The following is an 18,937-nucleotide window of genomic DNA, read 5'->3' as shown; positions in this document are numbered from 1 at the left end:
CTCTACTTTGTTACAAGAACAAGGACCACAATGGAAATATGTCTTTTAACAGATCTAAATAAATCAAATCCATATTTAAAGTAATTAAAATAAGCCATATTCATGACACCATTTCTTGACACCAGCAAATGGAAGGTCAGGCTCTATTTAGAGCATACACCTTCTTCATTAGATCTGGCACCTGGTTTTCGTTTGACTCGTTTGACTTGTTCTCAAATACATGGTACCTGTCACCACATTGCTTAACTACGTCCTTCAGATCGACAGTGCGTTTCACAAATGCTTCCAAGGACGTGTTTGCACGTTTTAGCCCATCACCATGAGTAAAGAGGATGATCGTCTTCTCTCTGATTTTCTGACTGAAAGCTTTTTCCATGTTTTCCAGTATGCATCTCTCACCATCTGTGAATCTGCCTAACTGCATCACCAGTAAGTACACACAAGGCCCTGGCTGAAGGAGAGCTTTGCAATCCCTCACATGTTGTTTTAGTGTTTGCTTGTCTACTTCATCATAGTCTGGTGAATCAATGACATTAACACGTATACCACGGATTAAAAAATCTCCATTCTGACACTTTTTAGTAACCGATGTTGAGCTCATTTCTGATCGGAACTGTGACTTTCCCAGGATTGTATTTCCACATGCACTTTTTCCAGTGCCTGTCAGTCCAAGCAGAACGATGTTGATGCTGTCACCTTTTCCTGTGAAAAACATGAAAGAGAGAAAAACAATCTACATAGATTAGCAGCCAGGAATTCATCGTTGCCAAGGACATCCAACTGAGGACCAGAGTTATCAGCCAGAGCAGTGGACTAGGGGGAAAAAAGGGAAATCCCAGACCCAATATTACCATCGACAGTAATGTTAATCTATTCATGCAATTACAGTGTTGATCAACATCGGCTCTTACAGCTTTTCTTGAGCTGATCAGCTCATAGGAACATGATCATTTATATCCATTATGCTATAGTATGCTACGAAGCAACTGAGAATAACTTATGGCATACCTCTCGTTGATTCAGCCCGAGGCTCTTGGCTTCCAGGGTGCAGGCTAGGATGCCTATAATAAAGGGAAAACGTAATTAAATTATTTTTATTTTTATCAGACATGGAGAATGTTTGGTTGTGACAATAATCACAACCAAACCATTTTCCCTTTACCTGGAGGAGTCTTCAGCCGGTTCCCTCAGTCCACTGAAGAACTTGGGTAGAGAATCCAGTGGCAGCACAACGAGGAATTGACTGGTTGTCTGCAACTGATCCATTTGCTTTAAGATGTCACCTCTTGACTTTGACTGATTTATCACAACTAAGGATATGTCAGGATCGCTAATGTCCTTTGTTGGACCAGTAGTCATCCTAAACCTGGCATTTTCAAAGTTCACAATTCCGCTTGCATCTACATTGGTATTGAAGTCTTTCCCCAGGATGATGTCTGCAAGGGACTTTTTGGGCTCATAATCTTCTCCCAAGAGAGCAACTGAAATAATTTCTGTGAAACAGTTATAAACGTATTTGTGTTAAATGGTTGTCATGCTTTCTAATGATTAAATTAGTGTGTAGTACATATTTCTTTAAATAATATATTCATTTTGGACCTCAATAAAAACAAGACCACTGGATATTTGTATGATCCTTTAAGACTTCAGTGTATGACTGTACTTGTGCTGTTTGCATGTCTGTCTAATAAAATATCGAATCAATCAATCAAGTTAATTATAATCACTATTTGAATAGTTTTGCGCAATCAGGCTACAAAGTTAATGTGATTGAACATGTATAAACACAAAAATACAGATAAAGTATTAAATGATAGTCCAAGTTATCAAAGCGTCTGCTAAATGCCTAAATTGTAAATTGTATCAAAAAAGTACTTACCGTGAGACATGTTGTCCTGCTTTGAGAAAAACTATGTTCCCACAGAGAGATGGGCTGGGATCCGATGATGTGTGCCAGTTATATATCTGCCCGTTATGTAAATATGTTAAATAGGAGGCGTGTTCAAAATCATCTTGGCCAGTATAAACTGAACTCAATATTTCCATATTCACTGTTAACCGTGCCTTCACTTCAAGCTGCGGGGAGCCTGAGCAGACTGCCAATCATATCATCAGTGCCTGTCCCCTGCATAGACCACCTTCAGAGGAGGGCCTCTTCCGAGTGGGACCTGAGACGAGGGCATGGCTACACGACACAACGCTGGACAATACTGGACGATACACGAAAGAAGAAGACTTCAAGCTGAAATGGGTTCCATTCCTGCAGGTAAGGTATTCCAATATTTTTAGCCAACAAACCCAACATTGAACTAATTTGTGAATTGAGCTGGTGTAATAGCCATATTCGTTAGACAAGCACTAGCTACACAAAACATTTTACTTGAATTCACACAGTAGTAGTAGTAGTAGTATTGAATTTATGATAATGATGATGATGATTATGAGTAATAATAGTAATATTGTTGTTGTTAATATATAGTATTAGTAGTAATATTATTATTATTATATATTTTTAGGTCCTGATCTGAGAATCGTTTTGATTGGAAAAACCGGTGTGGGGAAGAGTGCCGTCGGCAACACGATCCTTGGAGACCCAGGTGCATTTGAATCCGTACTCTCTGCCGGCTCAGTGACTGAGAATTGTGAAAAGCGTGATATAAATTGGTGCTCTCGAAAGATTAGAGTGGTAGATACACCAGGCATCCTTGACACAAACAAATCTGCAAAAGTGATCGAAAAAGAAATTCTGAGATGCATCCAGTTCTCAAGCCCTGGCCCTCATGCAATCGTGCTCGTCATGCAAGCCGGTCGATTCACCACAGAAGAGAAGAATTCTGTGGAGGCCCTGCAGAAGCTGTTTGGGCCAATGGCTGACAAGTACATGATTGTGCTGTTCACCCGTGGTGATGATTTTACTGGTCAACAAACCATTCAAGCGTTTGTGCGCAACGGCACGACAGCGCTTCAAAGTGTAATTCAACGATGTGGAAGCAGGTTCCATCTCTTTAACAACCTTAGCAAGGACAGACGTCAAGTTGTTGAGCTGATCAAGAAAATTGATGACATGGTTGCAGCCAATGGAAATGCATGCTACACCAATGCAATGTTTAGGGAGACAGAGAGAGTCCTTAATAAACAACCAGAGTCACGAGAAGTGGCTGAAAAGAAAACATATAATTTCAGCTTCTGGGCTGAATTGGCGGCATCAGTCGTGAAATTCGTTCAGATACTTATGAAAGCTTGAGCAGTTTTTGTCAATGGCCTGTAATCCCTATCAACACTGAAGTCCTATCTCTGTCCTATACAGAACACTGTTTCAATTCAATTCAAATCTATAGCACACGATGGTGACGATGCCCCCTCCTTAAAATCATGAATACACATGTATGCCGTGATATTATATTCTATTTCATCATACTGTATAAGGAGGACTGATTTTATAAATGAAATGAAAAGAAAATTGTTTAATATTGAATCTGTCTCCCTGTTGTAAAAGGACAACTAAGGCCATGCATTCCTGTGTGATGAAATACAAATTAAATGATGACTGAAAACCTTGTTCTTTACCCAATCATTTACAACACATTCAATGAAGGTATTGCATGTGGTGCCTGACCATTTATTAATGTAGGAGACTTAAGATATTGATTCATTTTTTGGGGGGGAAACTTAGATCACTGTTGGTATTTGTGTAATATGAGGACAGTGGAATGAAATACATTATTATTATTATCATCAGTGCTAATTTGAGAAGTCTTATAATCCAATTCCAAAAGTACCAGTTTAACTTCTACAGATGAAAGTACGAAAGTATGAAACAGTTATTTGAAGTCGTTGTCAGGCACAATTCCCAGAGCTTACAATAAAAGCCATCAGGTATTTTTACGTTTTGCAAATACATCTCTGACCCTGTCTCTTCTATAGCCAATATTTGACAGACAAAAGTGGTCCCCAGGTAGATTGTTAGACAGAGTCTGCCTCAGAATGAACCAAATAACTTTATACAGAACTTAACTTGTGCAGGAGACAACTTGTTAAGATGTTTTAGGCATGGTTTTAGATTTAGTTTTAATCCTGCGGCTGCATAAATGGTTAATCCGTGTAGTTTCCAAAGCATCAAGGATGATTGCCTTATTACAGTGCATCCGGAAAGTATTCACACCCCTTCACTATTACCACATTTTGTTTTGTTACAGCCTCATTTCATAATGGATTAAATTCGTTTTTTTCCTCATCAATCTACACACAACACCCCATAATGATAAAATGAAAAAGGTTTTCAAATATTTTGTAAATTTATTAAAAATAAGAAACTGGATAAACACATGTACATAAGTATTCACACTCTTGACTTAGTAGTAAGTTGAGGCACCTTTGGCAGCAATTACAGCCTTAAGACTTTTTGGGAATGATCCTACAAGCTTGGCACACTTATTTGGGGTATTTTCCCAACACAGTCGATGAATAAGACAGCTCTAATTTAAAATGTACAAATTTATAGTGTGCTATGAAATGTAGATAAGTGCTTACATCCTCCAAAAAGCACAGTGAGAGAGGAAAAGGCCTTTATTAGGAAAAAGAAAACTGCTTCAGTGAGTGAGCATGCCCGAGCCCCCCCCCCACACACACCACCCGTGTGGCGTGTGTCACACACTTTTAAACGCATGTGCACACACACACACACACACACACACACACACACACACACACACACACACACACACACACACACACACACACACACACACACACACACACACACACACACACACTTACCTGGCAAGATGAGAAGCTCAGTCTCGTCAGGTGGAGGGAAGACTTCGACAGTGAGACGCCAGCCAAGGCATGCAGCGATCGGTGTGGTCTTCAACCTGAGTGGCAGAGGGCGAGAAGGAGAAAAACTGTTGGGTTTCATATATATTTCTTTCAGAACCAAAGTTAATTATTTTTGGTGGAAAATGGGCCTGAGAGTGTAAGACTCTCACCCACCAACAACCCAATAACAGAGCTACTTTTACAGTATTCACATCGTAGCAACAATATTGTATTCTCTGAGTTATGTCAACATTTCTTTGAAGCATTTTTGTCACTGAACAGTTTTAGCCATTGTTACTTTTACTTAGGTAAACAAACATCTAAGTACTTCTCCCACCACTGTTAAAAACTAGACAATTAGTTTTCAAGTAGTTGCGAACCATAGGTTGCATTTTACTACACGTATGAAAACAGTCAGTCCTTCACGCCTCGTGACATGCCCCATGGGGCCGTACACACTATTGAAACAATAGTGCAGCGTGTGGAACCGGCCGGTTGCCTTAATAGTGTGACTGAGATGTATAGATTTTGGGGCCTAAATAATATATTTGAAGCTATTTTATCAATAATTGATCAATGTCACCATGGTCCACATACTGTAGTCAGTACTGTACAAAAAAAAGCTTTTTATGCTTGTCCTCCAACAGTATATCGTTAGGCTCATTAAAGGTGTAATTCACTTTAACCCATTCTGGGCGGAAACCCATTTTGGTGTTTTACCCACTCAGATCGGGTGATAGATAAGATTTAGAGGCGTTTTTTAGAATCGGCCTCAGCCTGAGGCCGATTCTAAAAACGCCTCTAAATCCTGACCTAAGGTTTCTGAAAAACTTCAAATATTTATATAAAATAAAAATGAAACATCATGTGAAATGATAAAACAATATATAGATAAGGTTTCACCCTGCTATCAGTTCAGAGTGATAAAGAGAGAGGTGGGAGGTCAGGAGACTCATAAGCTAAGAAAGATAAGAGATGTAGGTTTATGATTTCCATGAAACCATGTGGTTTCAAGAGAATAACCCTGTAACTGCATTGCATTGATTTTAATGAGTTGGTGAAAGGTACAGGAGGTGCTACTGGTCTAACAGAGAACCCCACCGCCTTTCGGCGATGGATGGTAGCAGGACCAGAGCAGGCTAGACTGCTTATTGATTTTGAATCACTGTACATGCATTCAGATGTACACTCTTTGCATCTACATCATGAGCAGAGCTCCTCATACCAGAAAACATATCAAAAAGAGGCTTCAAACTTGTGCCACACAATCTCAGCCATGGGCAATCCATTCCAAGATGCATACGAAGAGTTGCTTGTCCTGGACACCCGCAACTGTGCAAATTAAGATGTTGTCAACACTGTGCGTACCATTGAGATGTTGGGAACTACCCAGTATCAGAAGTATGTGAAGGAAGTCATTGTTGACAGGAAAACACCCATTCACCATAGCATTAAGAGAAACAACCTTCCTAAAAAATGCAAAAGCAAAGCCAAGATCCAAGGAGAAAGCAAAACTTTCAGCTTTGAAAAGTGACTGTAACCTCTTCAGTAAACTACATTGCTAGTAAGTTTAGAGATGGCAACCTGGATGAGTTCTTCTCCCATGAGAATGCCATTTACCCACCAGCCCTGTCCAAAGACAGTAAACTCAATTTGCCATCTCAGAAATCAAATTTGTTGGGTCTAATAGCAGCTGATACTTACCCATCAGTACCAGCCTCTGTTGATGTTAAAATAATTGATGGAGCCGCTATCGCACATGCCCTGCCTGTTGACAAAGTATCTACATTGTATACAAAAAAGATAGCCTCAAATAATCAACACGAGAAAAGAGAGGGCATGACTAAGCTTCCCCGCAAGTTCTCCGATTTCCTAAAAAACACAATGAACAAGGAAGAGCTCTTTGAAATGCTAGCCGAGAAGGTTAACTCTACCACATTTGAACCAGGGAAGAAAGTATATGCGACAAAAGGTAGACATGTGCTTTCATCAGGTGCTCTAACCACAATGCCAGACTGTGACCATGAGGAGGCAGACACTAGAGTATGCATCCATCTGAAAGATGCTCTAGAAAAGGGTGCACAGACGATCGTAATTCGAACAGTGGATACGGATATCATAGTAGATAGATAGATAGATCTTTATTTGTCATTGCAACGTGTACAACGACATTTAAAAGTGCCAACCAATCAGTGCATCATATCACAAAACAACATACTGTACAAGCTAAAACAAAACACAAATGACTTCTTGTTATTGCACAACCCCAGCACTAATGCACAAACATGTATCCTATAAGGAGATCCTGCCGGCTGTAGGTGTTGTACACTTCACAAAAAGTACATAGAACAAACAAATACACAACAAGCCATACAAAGCACCGACCGGGAGAGCACTGAGCCGCAGCAACTGTGTGCGCCGCAATCATGTCAACCATAGGGTCCCCTCTGACATCCCCATAGTGATTCTCGTTTGGACAGCTTATTGAAGAGTATCCAAATATAGGCAACCACGTAGAGTCTGTGGGGGCCACGGGGCCGCAGCCCCCATGAAGACTCCAAGGGCCCCTTTAGGCCCCCATGAAGATTTTCGTGGGCATTTTACATTTACATTACAGATTTTCTGGGAATTCCGAACATTTTGGACCTCTCCGCCGGCAATCTGAGAATCCCATCGTCAAATATTCGGGAAAACAGCGCCTCCCTGTTGTTCCTCAACTGTTGGGGGGGCAAACTCTTCGGCTCTGGGCCTATGTGTTGCTTTTGGTATGGGGCAAAACTTCCAGGAGATATGCATCAACACAATTTTCAACAAGCTGGGGAGGAAAATCAGTTTGGCTCTACCGGGATTCCACTCATTCACTCACAGGCTCTTATACTACTTACGACTTCGCAGTTCCAGGGTAAAGGCAAAAAGACAGCCTGGGCTGCATGGAAATGTATTGTACCAGTAACCCTTCCCCGCAAACCTGCCTCTGTCCGTTTCCCCAAAATTAGGAGAGCAGTAAAGCTCAACTGTATTTAACATGGTTAATGAATTAACTGCATTTTTATAGCGCTTTTCCAAGTGCTCAAAGCGCATTACAATGGTTCATTCATTCATACATTGGGAGGTGAAGCGGCGAACAGTTGACGCCAGCGTCCTCACTTCCCACATTGACACACCGACGGTGGCGAGCTCACACCCAGGGGCGGTTTTTACCGCTACGCAAACTACGCAGCTGCGTAGAGCCCCGACGGCTAGAGGCCAGAGAGTTCTCCCTGAAAAATGTTTAATATCGCAGCCCCGCCAGCTCGTTCCGTCGCAGACTCGCAGTTGATTTTTCGCCTATTGCGGTCGGTTAGGGGGCCCCCCCCAGGGCCATGGCCCATGGCGTCGCTTCCTCGGCGTCACTTCTTCATGATCCTCCCCCGTTAAGCGACGCCGGGTCGTCATGGGCTCCCCTGTTGGTCTTTGTCCCCCTATACTGCTGCTCAAACCCGGCCGTCAGAACGATTCAACGTGGAAATAATGTTGCAAAACAAAACAACAACAAAGTCAATCATACAGCCTAAAGGAATAGGACCTTGGCGCAAAACGTCATATTTACCCTGCTCTTCAATAACAAAAGTGGGTTCTTACATGATACTCCATTTAACGATTTAAACTCTAGGTGAGTAAATTAATTTAATATGAAAGTTTTCAGTGACGTAAATTGCAGATCATTCTCCTGTCGAAAATGATTGTTTGGGTATTAATACCAACCAATTGAAATTACAACAAATAGGCTTCCTCTACCAATAAGGTGTTCAGTGAGTGTCATGCATCTGTTCTCTGGTTGCATTTTCTGCTGCATCAGTTTGTTGTTCATTTGCGTTTGTACTAGTTTAGTTGAATGAGTGAGTCAGAGTGCAACTAAGAGCAACACCAATCATGAAACGAGTTTACCCCAGTGGATCTCAAAAGGACAAGAAAAAGCTGAAATGCTCCGGGGCTTCTTTACCCAACAAGTTATTTCAAGCCAGCAGAAGAACCCAGCCCAATTTTAGAGGAGAGAGAGCAAGAGGAAGTGTTGCACCAGGAGGCTAATGTAGACACTAACAATAACAATGAGGTTGGTTCTGAGGCTGCAACTACTAGTCGATTGACTACAAGTGAGTTTGCTGCTACTAGGGCTGCTACTAGCATCAGTGATGATGATGATGATGATGATGATGATGATGAAGAGTTGAAGACGACGATGATGATGATGGTGGTGGTACTACTGGGGCCCCAGTAGTACCACCACCATCATCATCGGCTAGTACCAGTGAGGCTGCTGCTGCAACTAGGGCTGTTAATATTATTACTAGTAACAGTAGCAGTGACAGTGATAATGATGATATTGAAGATGGAATTGAAGATGAGGAGCCAGAGGAGGAGCTATCTGATTCTGAAGCACCTGCAGTGCCAGTGAATGACATCATAACTGATGACCCAGCTCTTTGGCCAGGACAGCTGAGTGATAGGGAGCGGTGTGACATTGTCATTAAAGGTCCTGTCCAGGTGAAAGTTTTCCCCCAAAACAATTACAATTACAATTCCACACATGCAAACATGATCCGCTTTAATTACTATAGTCTATATTATGAGTAGGCCTATTTTTTTTTTATGTCTAATGTATTTGCATTTAAATTCCTAAATTTAACATAAGAAGTAAGAACATATAAATGTATTTGTATTTCCACACGCTACGTCCAACCAGGGAAACTCCCCCCTGTCAGGTGTAAAGGAGCAAATTGGACACTCAGGCATGAAGGAAGCATGAGTTGAAGTCCGTTGCTCTCCCCTTGTACCCCATATATGGGGACTAGGTTGGTGGAGTGTGTGTAGAGCCCAGGATCACATTAGATGATTGACACAGGGGTGAAAAGTGGGTTACAAAATCATGGGATAAAAAATATATTAAAAAAAAAAGTAAGGCATGGCTGTAAGGCATCAATTATACTATAATGCTACCCATACAGTAGTTCACCCTGCAGCAACAGAACACATTACAGATACCAAGTTACAGCAATGACACTACTGCATGGGGTCTAGTCTATCTACTTTGTTATAGCAAATGCTCCACAACAACACAGTGAAACAGTGAACAGTGAAACATTCCTTTAAATTCTGACAGTGACATGAATCACTCATGTAATTATCTGTTTTGAATCTCAGGAATGTTTCCATTGCATTGTTGTCTCATCAACCTATCTGTTTTGAATCTCAGGTATGTTTCCATTGCATTGTTGTCTCATCAACCTAGAGTACACACCTTAATGAACTGACACCAACTATTTAAGATACGTTGACAAACAAAACTAGTTTAGCCTGTAGAACTTCCTGTCTCCTCATGTCCCCAAGTAACACTGTCCTCTGAAAGGCCATCTGCAATAATTCACCATTCACCTTTGCAGCTAAGGGTCCCTTTCTTGGACTGCAACTGTACTTACTGTATAAGACCCATTTATTGAAATCCCAACATGGAATATACTTGGACCATGCATTATGCCACATAATGCCTGTCTCAGGACGGCCACCTGCCAGTATACAGTGGATAACTTCCCAGTCTTGCTGGGTAAGTTAGTTGGGTAACTATATATCCAACTACTTTAACCCAGACATCCTGATTTTGGGCATGTCATTATAGGCTAAGAAGAAAGGACAATTGCTGATCTACAAGGTCACAACATGCCGTAACGTAATGTGTTGTAGCTTTTCCCCAAAAATAAGTTTTGATAAGTGACTTATTTTAAAATGTGTAGCGCAGTGGAATAGAGTAGACAATATATGACACGTCAAGAGTCTATTAGTACTGTAGGCTATACATTTGTGTTCTGGTAATATCATTGATCACTTGTTTTGCATGTCCGTGGCAAAAATAAAACATTAATGCAAATGTCGATCACATGCACAAGCTGGCATAATGCCCCCGGGTGCAGATAGCTCCTGTACTATCATGGTTATTGGTGGTGAAGGCAATACTAATAATGTTAGTCTGGATATATCAAATCCTGTGTTGAGGATCGGATCACACAAGAATAGCATGCACTTTATGAACAAAATAACACCCAAACCAGACAATTAATTAAAAGGTTTCATAATTACAGTCTGCTTGAGGTGTAATGCCGCTTTAAACAAAATAGCAGACAGGCACTGTTACATATCTGAACTCATCTTCTCCTCCTACAGTGCGTGTCAACCACATTACCACATACCAATCGTTGCATAGAAGCAGCATGGTTATTGTTATGTGCACACCGTACACACCCATGGTACTGTGCCAAGATAACTCACAAATCAAGATAAACGCACGCACAGGCAGTCAAGTTGTCTATCGATGTTAACCATGTCAAACCCTCACTCTAACCTAACCTCCCATGGGACAGCACACCTAAACCTAACCTAACCCTTAACGCACCCCACACCAACCTTAGCCTATGTCTAACCAAAGGATGCCTCCCGAGCCACTTCCAATGTGATTGAACTATAGGCTCTGGGGCTGACAAATATTAGCCCCAATGTTGAGTAAACCAACAAAGGTGTGGCGGCACCAGGAGAGTGTGACCCAACTTAATGTGTTTTAAGAGTCTGTTTAATTATTTAATAATTTCGTTTTATGAAGGTTTACAATTAATACTGTGAATTAATTGCACTAGCAAAGTGTAACATGCAGTGAGGACGGAACGTTTGTTCTAGCCCAGGTTCTCTGGGGTCCCAATATAAGGAGCGCAGCTTCCGGTTCCCCTTAGTTACATTCTGGAAAGAAAAGCAACACTCATTGCTCCGTCTTTATCCCCGTTTATTCAGGTTCAGTTTTATTAATGAGGTACTCAGCAGCCCTGAGACCCGTAACAGAGGCTTGTCATGTCAGCTGTCAATCAATCAACTCAATGAAGGCCAATGGAAGACGATTTATTGGGCTGTAAAACAATATGCCCATTTTGACCTATTTTGTTTTTCTCGCAAATATTTGATGCTGCTGCTTTAGATTCTACCAGCAGAGGCCCAGGGCAGAGCATACCCTGCTCTACGCAGGGTATGGCAGCATCCTGGGTCCTTAAGGCCTTCAGGAGGCTGAAACCCTGTACTGGTAACCTGCTCTACGCAGGGTATGGCAGCATCCTGGGTCCTTAAGGCCTTCAGGAGGCTGAAACCCTGTACTGGTAACCTACTCTACGCAGGGTATGGCAGCATCCTGGGTCCTTAAGGCCTTCAGGAGGCTGAAACCCTGTACTGGTAACCTACTCTACGCAGGGTATGGCAGCATCCTGGGTCCTTAAGGCCTTCAGGAGGCTGAAACCCTGCTCTACGCAGGGTATGGCAGCATCCTGGGTCCTTAAGGCCTTCAGGAGAATGAAACCCTGTACTGGTAACCTACTCTACGCAGGGTATGGCAGCATCCTGGGTCCTTAAGGCCTTCAGGAGGCTGAAACCCTGTACTGGTAACCTGCTCTACGCAGGGTATGGCAGCATCCTGGGTCCTTAAGGCCTTCAGGAGGCTGAAACCCTGCTCTACGCAGGGTATGGCAGCATCCTGGGTCCTTAAGGCCTTCAGGAGGCTGAAACCCTGTACTGGCTCTACTGGGTATGGCAGCATCCTGGGTCCTTAAGGCCTTCAGGAGGCTGAAACCAGGGTATGGCAGCATCCTGGGTCCTTAAGGCCTTCAGGAGGCTGAAACCCTGTACTGACATAAGCCAGTTGGATGGCCTCCTGCACAATACACCGGGAAAGCCTTTAGTAATACTTTAGTAATATGGGTTTTCTTCAGCTCTGGTACCCCATGTCACAAATACCCATACCGTTCCTGAAGGGAGATGTCTTGGTCATGTACAGTCTGAATATTTCATATATGTTGTCAGGTGTGCGCTGTGAACAACAAGTCTGACTCAGCCTTTTTACACATTACCACATTTAACCAGACATTGAAGGTAAAAAAAAATATATATATATACAAGGAACTGAAAAATTATACTCTGGGAAATCTAAACAATAAAGTTCCTTTAAGGACAGTTCCGTGAGTGCTGGTATTGACTTGTTTAACAGGTTCTTCTCAGACCGTGCACCCGATAAAATACATTAAAGGAGAATTCCATGCTAGAATGCTTTCTTATCTTTCTTACTTTTCTTTGTAGTTGTTACGTCCCCACCAAAGAGGTCCAGGTGTTTTTTTGTGCAAAAAATCCTTATTGGCTATTTTCCCTACCATAAGCCCTCAATGAATTGCATTGCATGAATTGAATGGGGCTATGGGGTGTTATGCTAGTTTGCTTATTTCCATCGAAATAAGTAGTAAAGTGTGACGCTTGGGATATTATTTACATTATGAAGAGAGGATATATACAAAGAAATTATAATTCTGAGCGATGGAAATAAGCGAATTAGCACAACACCCCATAGCCCCATTCAATTCCCATTCCATTCAATGCAATTCATTTAGGGCTTATGGTAGGGGAAACAGCCAATAAGGAGCTTTTGCACAAAATAACACCTGGACCTCTTTGGTGGGGACGTAACAACTACAAAGAAAGGTAAGAAAGCCTTTTAGTATGGAATTCTCATTTAAGATGAATTGCAGTCGTGCCTGCTTCCTTGATGCGTGGTGAGACGAGAAAAAAGGACGAGACGAGAAAATAAATGCGATGAGAAATAAAAGACGAGATGAGAGAAAAAAGACGAGACGAAACGGACGAGAAAATAAGACGAGACGAGAAAAAAGATGAGGAGAAAAAAAGACGAGACGAGCTGTTTTGGGGGGAAATAGTACCATCTAATAGCAATTTCATTGGAAAAAAAATGCTGTCTGTATTACTCTTATTACACTATTACACTATTATACTTATTACACTATTACACTAATATACTTATTACACTATTACATTTATTACACTTGCACTTATCGGATTGAGGGAACATAGGGCTGAGGGAACATAGGGTCTGTTTTTAAATGGGAGAACATACTAGGGCTGAGGGAACATAGGGCTGAGGGAACATAGGGCTGAGGGAACATAGGCATGACTTCACCTCCCAATGTATGAATGAATGAACCATTGTAAAGCGCTTTGAGCACTTGGAAAAGCGCTATAAAAATGCAATTCATTATGACCCCTCCCTATGTTCCCTCAGCCCTATAGTTCCCTCAGCCCTATGTTGTCCCATTCCAAAACAGACCCTATGTTCCCTCAGCCCTATGTTGTCCCATTCCAAAACAGACCCTATGTTCCCTCAGCCCTATGTTCCCTCAATCCGATAAGTGTAATAAATGTAATAGTGTAATAAGTATAATAGTGTAATAGTGTAATACGTATAATAGTGTATAGTGTAATACAGACAGCATTTTTTCCCAAAGAAATTGGCTGACAGCTTGTCTCGTCTCGTCATAATAATAGGTTCATAATAATTACTAAAATGAATGAACTTATAATTATATCTGTCGGCCTCATGGTGGCGCTATAACAGCCCACTTTACGTTTTGGCTTATAACTCTTGAACCATATCTTGTGTACGGTTGCAAGTTGGTCATCCGTCAACCTTTTGCAAGATTCTATAACCTGGACGTGGCAGAGCTTGCTATGACTCACGTAGTCCTGGGTGTCGCCTCTAGACGAGGCAGGTCACGTACATAGACTTTTAGGTTGGGGTAACTTATGTGAGTTGACCCTGGTATACCTATAGGGCATAGGGCATACCCTGGAGCATTTAGGTGGACCAGGACTGTCAGCTCAGTTAGCCCTTGGAGCATATAAGGGCAAGAGGGCACTTACTGTGTCATGGCGCAAAAGGCCCATGTCGAATGAAACTGTGTGCCTGAGGCACCCAGGGGTCCCTGGAAGGGCCTCTGCTGTGTTTATATGCTGGTAGAATCTAAAGCAGCAGCATCAAATATTTGCAAGAAAAACTAAATAGGTCAAAATGGGCAGATTGTTTTACAGCCCAAAACACGCCTTCATTGAGTTTAGTGACAGCTGACATGACAAGCCTCTGTTACGGCACTCCTTATATTAGGACCCCAGAGAACCAATGGGGTAGAAGACTCCTTATATTAGGACCCCAGAGAACCAATGGGGTAGAAGACTCCTTATATTAGGACCCCAGAGAACCAATGGGGTAGAACACTCCTTATATTAGGACCCCAGAGAACCAATGGGGTAGAAGACTCCTTATATTAGGACCCCAGAGAACCAATGGGGTAGAAGACTCCTTATATTAGGACCCCAGAGAACCAATGGGGTAGAACACTCCTTATATTAGGACCCCAGAGAACCAATGGGGTAGAAGACTCCTTATATTAGGACCCCAGAGAACCAATGGGGTAGAAGACTCCTTATATTAGGACCCCAGAGAACCAATGGGGTAGAAGACTCCTTATATTAGGACCCCAGAGACCCAATGGGGTAGAAGACTCCTTATATTAGGACCCCAGAGAACCAATGGGGTAGAACACTCCTTATATTAGGACCCCAGAGAACCAATGGGGTAGAAGACTCCTTATATTAGGACCCCAGAGAACCAATGGGGTAGAAGACTCCTTATATTAGGACCCCAGAGAACCAATGGGGTAGAAGACTCCTTATATTAGGACCCCAGAGAACCAATGGGGTAGAAGACTCCTTATATTAGGACCCCAGAGAACCAATGGGGTAGAAGACTCCTTATATTAGGACCCCAGAGAACCAATGGGGTAGAAGACTCCTTATATTAGGACCCCAGAGAACCAATGGGGTAGAAGACTCCTTATATTAGGACCCCAGAGAACCAATGGGGTAGAAGACTCCTTATATTAGGACCCCAGAGAACCAATGGGGTAGAAGACTCCTTATATTAGGACCCCAGAGAACCAATGGGGTAGAAGACTCCTTATATTAGGACCCCAGAGAACCAATGGGGTAGAAGACTCCTTATATTAGGACCCCAGAGAACCAATGGGGTAGAACACTCCTTATATTAGGACCCCAGAGAACCAATGGGGTAGAAGACTCCTTATATTAGGACCCCAGAGAACCAATGGGGTAGAAGACTCCTTATATTAGGACCCCAGAGAACCAATGGGGTAGAAGACTCCTTATATTAGGACCCCAGAGAACCAATGGGGTAGAAGACTCCTTATATTAGGACCCCAGAGACCCAATGGGGTAGAACACTCCTTATATTAGGACCCCAGAGAACCAATGGGGTAGAACACTCCTTATATTAGGACCCCAGAGAACCAATGGGGTAGAAGACTCCTTATATTAGGACCCCAGAGAACCAATGGGGTAGAAGACTCCTTATATTAGGACCCCAGAGAACCAATGGGGTAGAAGACTCCTTATATTAGGACCCCAGAGAACCAATGGGGTAGAACACTCCTTATATTAGGACCCCAGAGAACCAATGGGGTAGAAGACTCCTTATATTAGGACCCCAGAGAACCAATGGGGTAGAAGACTCCTTATATTAGGACCCCAGAGAACCAATGGGGTAGAACACTCCTTATATTAGGACCCCAGAGAACCAATGGGGTAGAAGACTCCTTATATTAGGACCCCAGAGAACCAATGGGGTAGAAGACTCCTTATATTAGGACCCCAGAGAACCAATGGGGTAGAAGACTCCTTATATTAGGACCCCAGAGAACCAATGGGGTAGAAGACTCCTTATATTAGGACCCCAGAGAACCAATGGGGTAGAACACTCCTTATATTAGGACCCCAGAGAACCAATGGGGTAGAACACTCCTTATATTAGGACCCCAGAGAACCAATGGGGTAGAACTTTGCTAGTGCAATTAATTCACAGTATAAAATGTAAACCTTCATAAAACTAAATAATTAAATAATTAAACAGACTCTTAGGTTAGGTTTAGGTGTGCTTCCCCGTGGGAGGTTAGGGTGTGGGTTTGAGATGGTTAACATCGGTAGACTGTAGACAACTTGACTGCGTGTACTGTACGTGCGTTTGATTTGTGAGTTCTCTTGGCACAGTACCATGGGTGTGTACGCATAACAAAGCTGAGAAATGTCGGCTATGTGGTTGACACGCACTGTGAGAAGATGAGTTCAGATATGTACCAGTGCCACTGTCTGCTATTTTGTTTAAAGCTGCATTACACCTCAAGCAGACTGAAATTATGAACCCTTTTGGGTGTTATTTTGTCCATAAAGTGATGCTATTCTTGTGTGATCCTCAAAACAGGATTTGATATATTCAGACTAAAATTATTAATATTGCCACCACCACCAATAACCATGATAATACAGCAGCTATCTGCACCCGGGGAAATCACTTTGCCAGCTTGTGAATGTGATGGACATTTCCATTAATATTTTATTTTTGCCACGGACATGCAAAACAAGTGATCAATGATATTACCAGAACACAAATGTATAGCCTATTGTACTAATTGACTCTTGACGTGTCATAGTGTCTACTCTATTCCACTGCGCTACACATTTTAAAATAAGTCATTTATCAAAACTTATTTTTGGGGAAAAGCCGATCTACAAGCTCACAACACATTACGGCATGTTGTGACCTTGTAGATCAGCAATTGTCCTTTCTTCTTAGCCTATAATGACAGGCCCAAAATTGGGATTTCAGGGTAAAAATAGCTATATAGTCACCCAACTTACCCAGAAAGACTGGGAAGTTATCCACTGTATACTGGCAGGTGGCCGTCCAGACAGGCATTATATGTGGCATAATGCATGGTCCAAGTATATTCCATGTTTGGGATTTCAATAAATGGGTCTTCCGTCTTATACAGTAAGTAGGCTACAGTTGCAGTCCGAGAAAGGGACACTTAGCTGCAAAGGTGAATGGGTGCGCAGTATACTTAATATTAGGTTATTGCAGATGGCCTTTCAGAGGACAGTGTTACTTGGGGACATGAGGAGACAGGATGTTCTACAAGCTAAACTAGTTTTGTGTTTGTCAACGTAGCTTAAATAGTTGGTGTCAGTTCATTAAGGTGTGTACTGCAATGGAAACATACCTGAGTGCTTAGCCAGGAATCAAACAGTTTTGCACTGCTAGAACGATACACCTGTGTACTGTATGACGAGACAATTGACATTGTAAATGTCAATGATCCAAGGAAGGACCTGTTTGCTCAAAAATGTCTCTCAATGGAAAACATTCCTCCCACACAGGCTGCACTGCTACAACATTCAAATCGAGCAGTATACCAATCTGGCATTTGGTCCAGAAGCCTGAAAGCTATCCAATCTCTACCATTTGGTCCAGAAGCCTGAAAGCTATCAATTTTGTCAATAACTCACTTCCGGTTTAAGATTTTTTTGGGCACCCCTTCTGGGATGTTTTAGGATGACCCAAGGGACATGTGTGCGAAATTTCATGCTTGTTTCCACCGCGCAACGTTTCCGCCGATAATACCCCCTACTAAGTCTACAATGAAACAGGACTTTGGCCTGGCAGAGACAACAATATAAGAAAATATCTGACAAACTGGCTTTTTTGATTTTTGATTTCGTTTCATTTTTAGAGAAATTTAAACCCATCTGAACACTGTTTGCCGTCTGTGCTGTTAACCGACAGGGTGCTGATGGAAATTGGGTTACTGTTGGTCAAAGAAGGAGAAGATGGATATATAATCTGATATGATAGCATAGTTACTTGCGCAAGCAGAGTGCGAAAGTACTGCCAGGAGCGTGCAGAGACATTTTCAGGGGGAGGTGCTCAAGTGGAAAGAAAAGGGCATCTTGTGTGGCCCGTTTAACCACTGGCCGCTGCCTTATTAAGTGTGTGAGATTTATACAGGCACACGACTAAATCAGTGGTTCTCAATCAGTGAGGCGGTTCCAGGTGGTCCCCAGCTAAATGATGTTGAGTTGGTAACCAAATGCACCATACACGTAGATCCATAGCTCTTCAACTCTTGAGAGCATACAATGAAGCATAAAATGAAACCAAATGAACTAGTCGTAAGGGTCGATTTGGTTTCAATTTATATTACACGGAAACTGTTAGGGTCTACTCTAGTAACAGTTAGGTCAAGTTGAAAATGGTAAAAATGTGAACATTAAAGGAAAACTTGAAAACAGCAACCCCCCCCCCCCCCCTGTCCCCCCGAGACACTTTTATACGCATGTGCGCACACACACACACACACACACACAC

General features: G+C 42.2%; 1 protein-coding gene across 2 annotated transcripts in view; it reads left to right on the top strand.

Moving 5' to 3' along the window:
- LOC308309883 (GTPase IMAP family member 7-like) overlaps positions 1 to 3,516 on the top strand; it is a 68,737-nt gene extending 65,221 nt beyond the window's left edge. The window contains exons 2-4 of one of the 2 annotated variants that reach the window (XM_080755839.1): positions 386 to 429; positions 2,077 to 2,266; positions 2,517 to 3,516. In XM_080755839.1, the coding sequence (XP_080611965.1) occupies positions 2,182 to 2,266; positions 2,517 to 3,244 (813 nt within the window). In that variant the 5' untranslated portion in view covers positions 386 to 429; positions 2,077 to 2,181 and the 3' untranslated portion in view covers positions 3,245 to 3,516. The remainder of the gene's footprint in view (positions 1 to 385; positions 430 to 2,076; positions 2,267 to 2,516) is intronic. The other variant, XM_080755840.1, reaches the window with a different exon arrangement.
- The last annotated feature ends 15,421 nt before the right edge of the window (positions 3,517 to 18,937 follow it).

Source organism: Protomyctophum bolini, assembly GCF_963924005.1.
Source record: "Protomyctophum bolini genome assembly, chromosome: 22".
NCBI classification, from domain to species: Eukaryota; Metazoa; Chordata; class Actinopteri; order Myctophiformes; family Myctophidae; genus Protomyctophum; species Protomyctophum bolini.
This window is presented reverse-complemented; position numbering and strand designations above follow the sequence as displayed.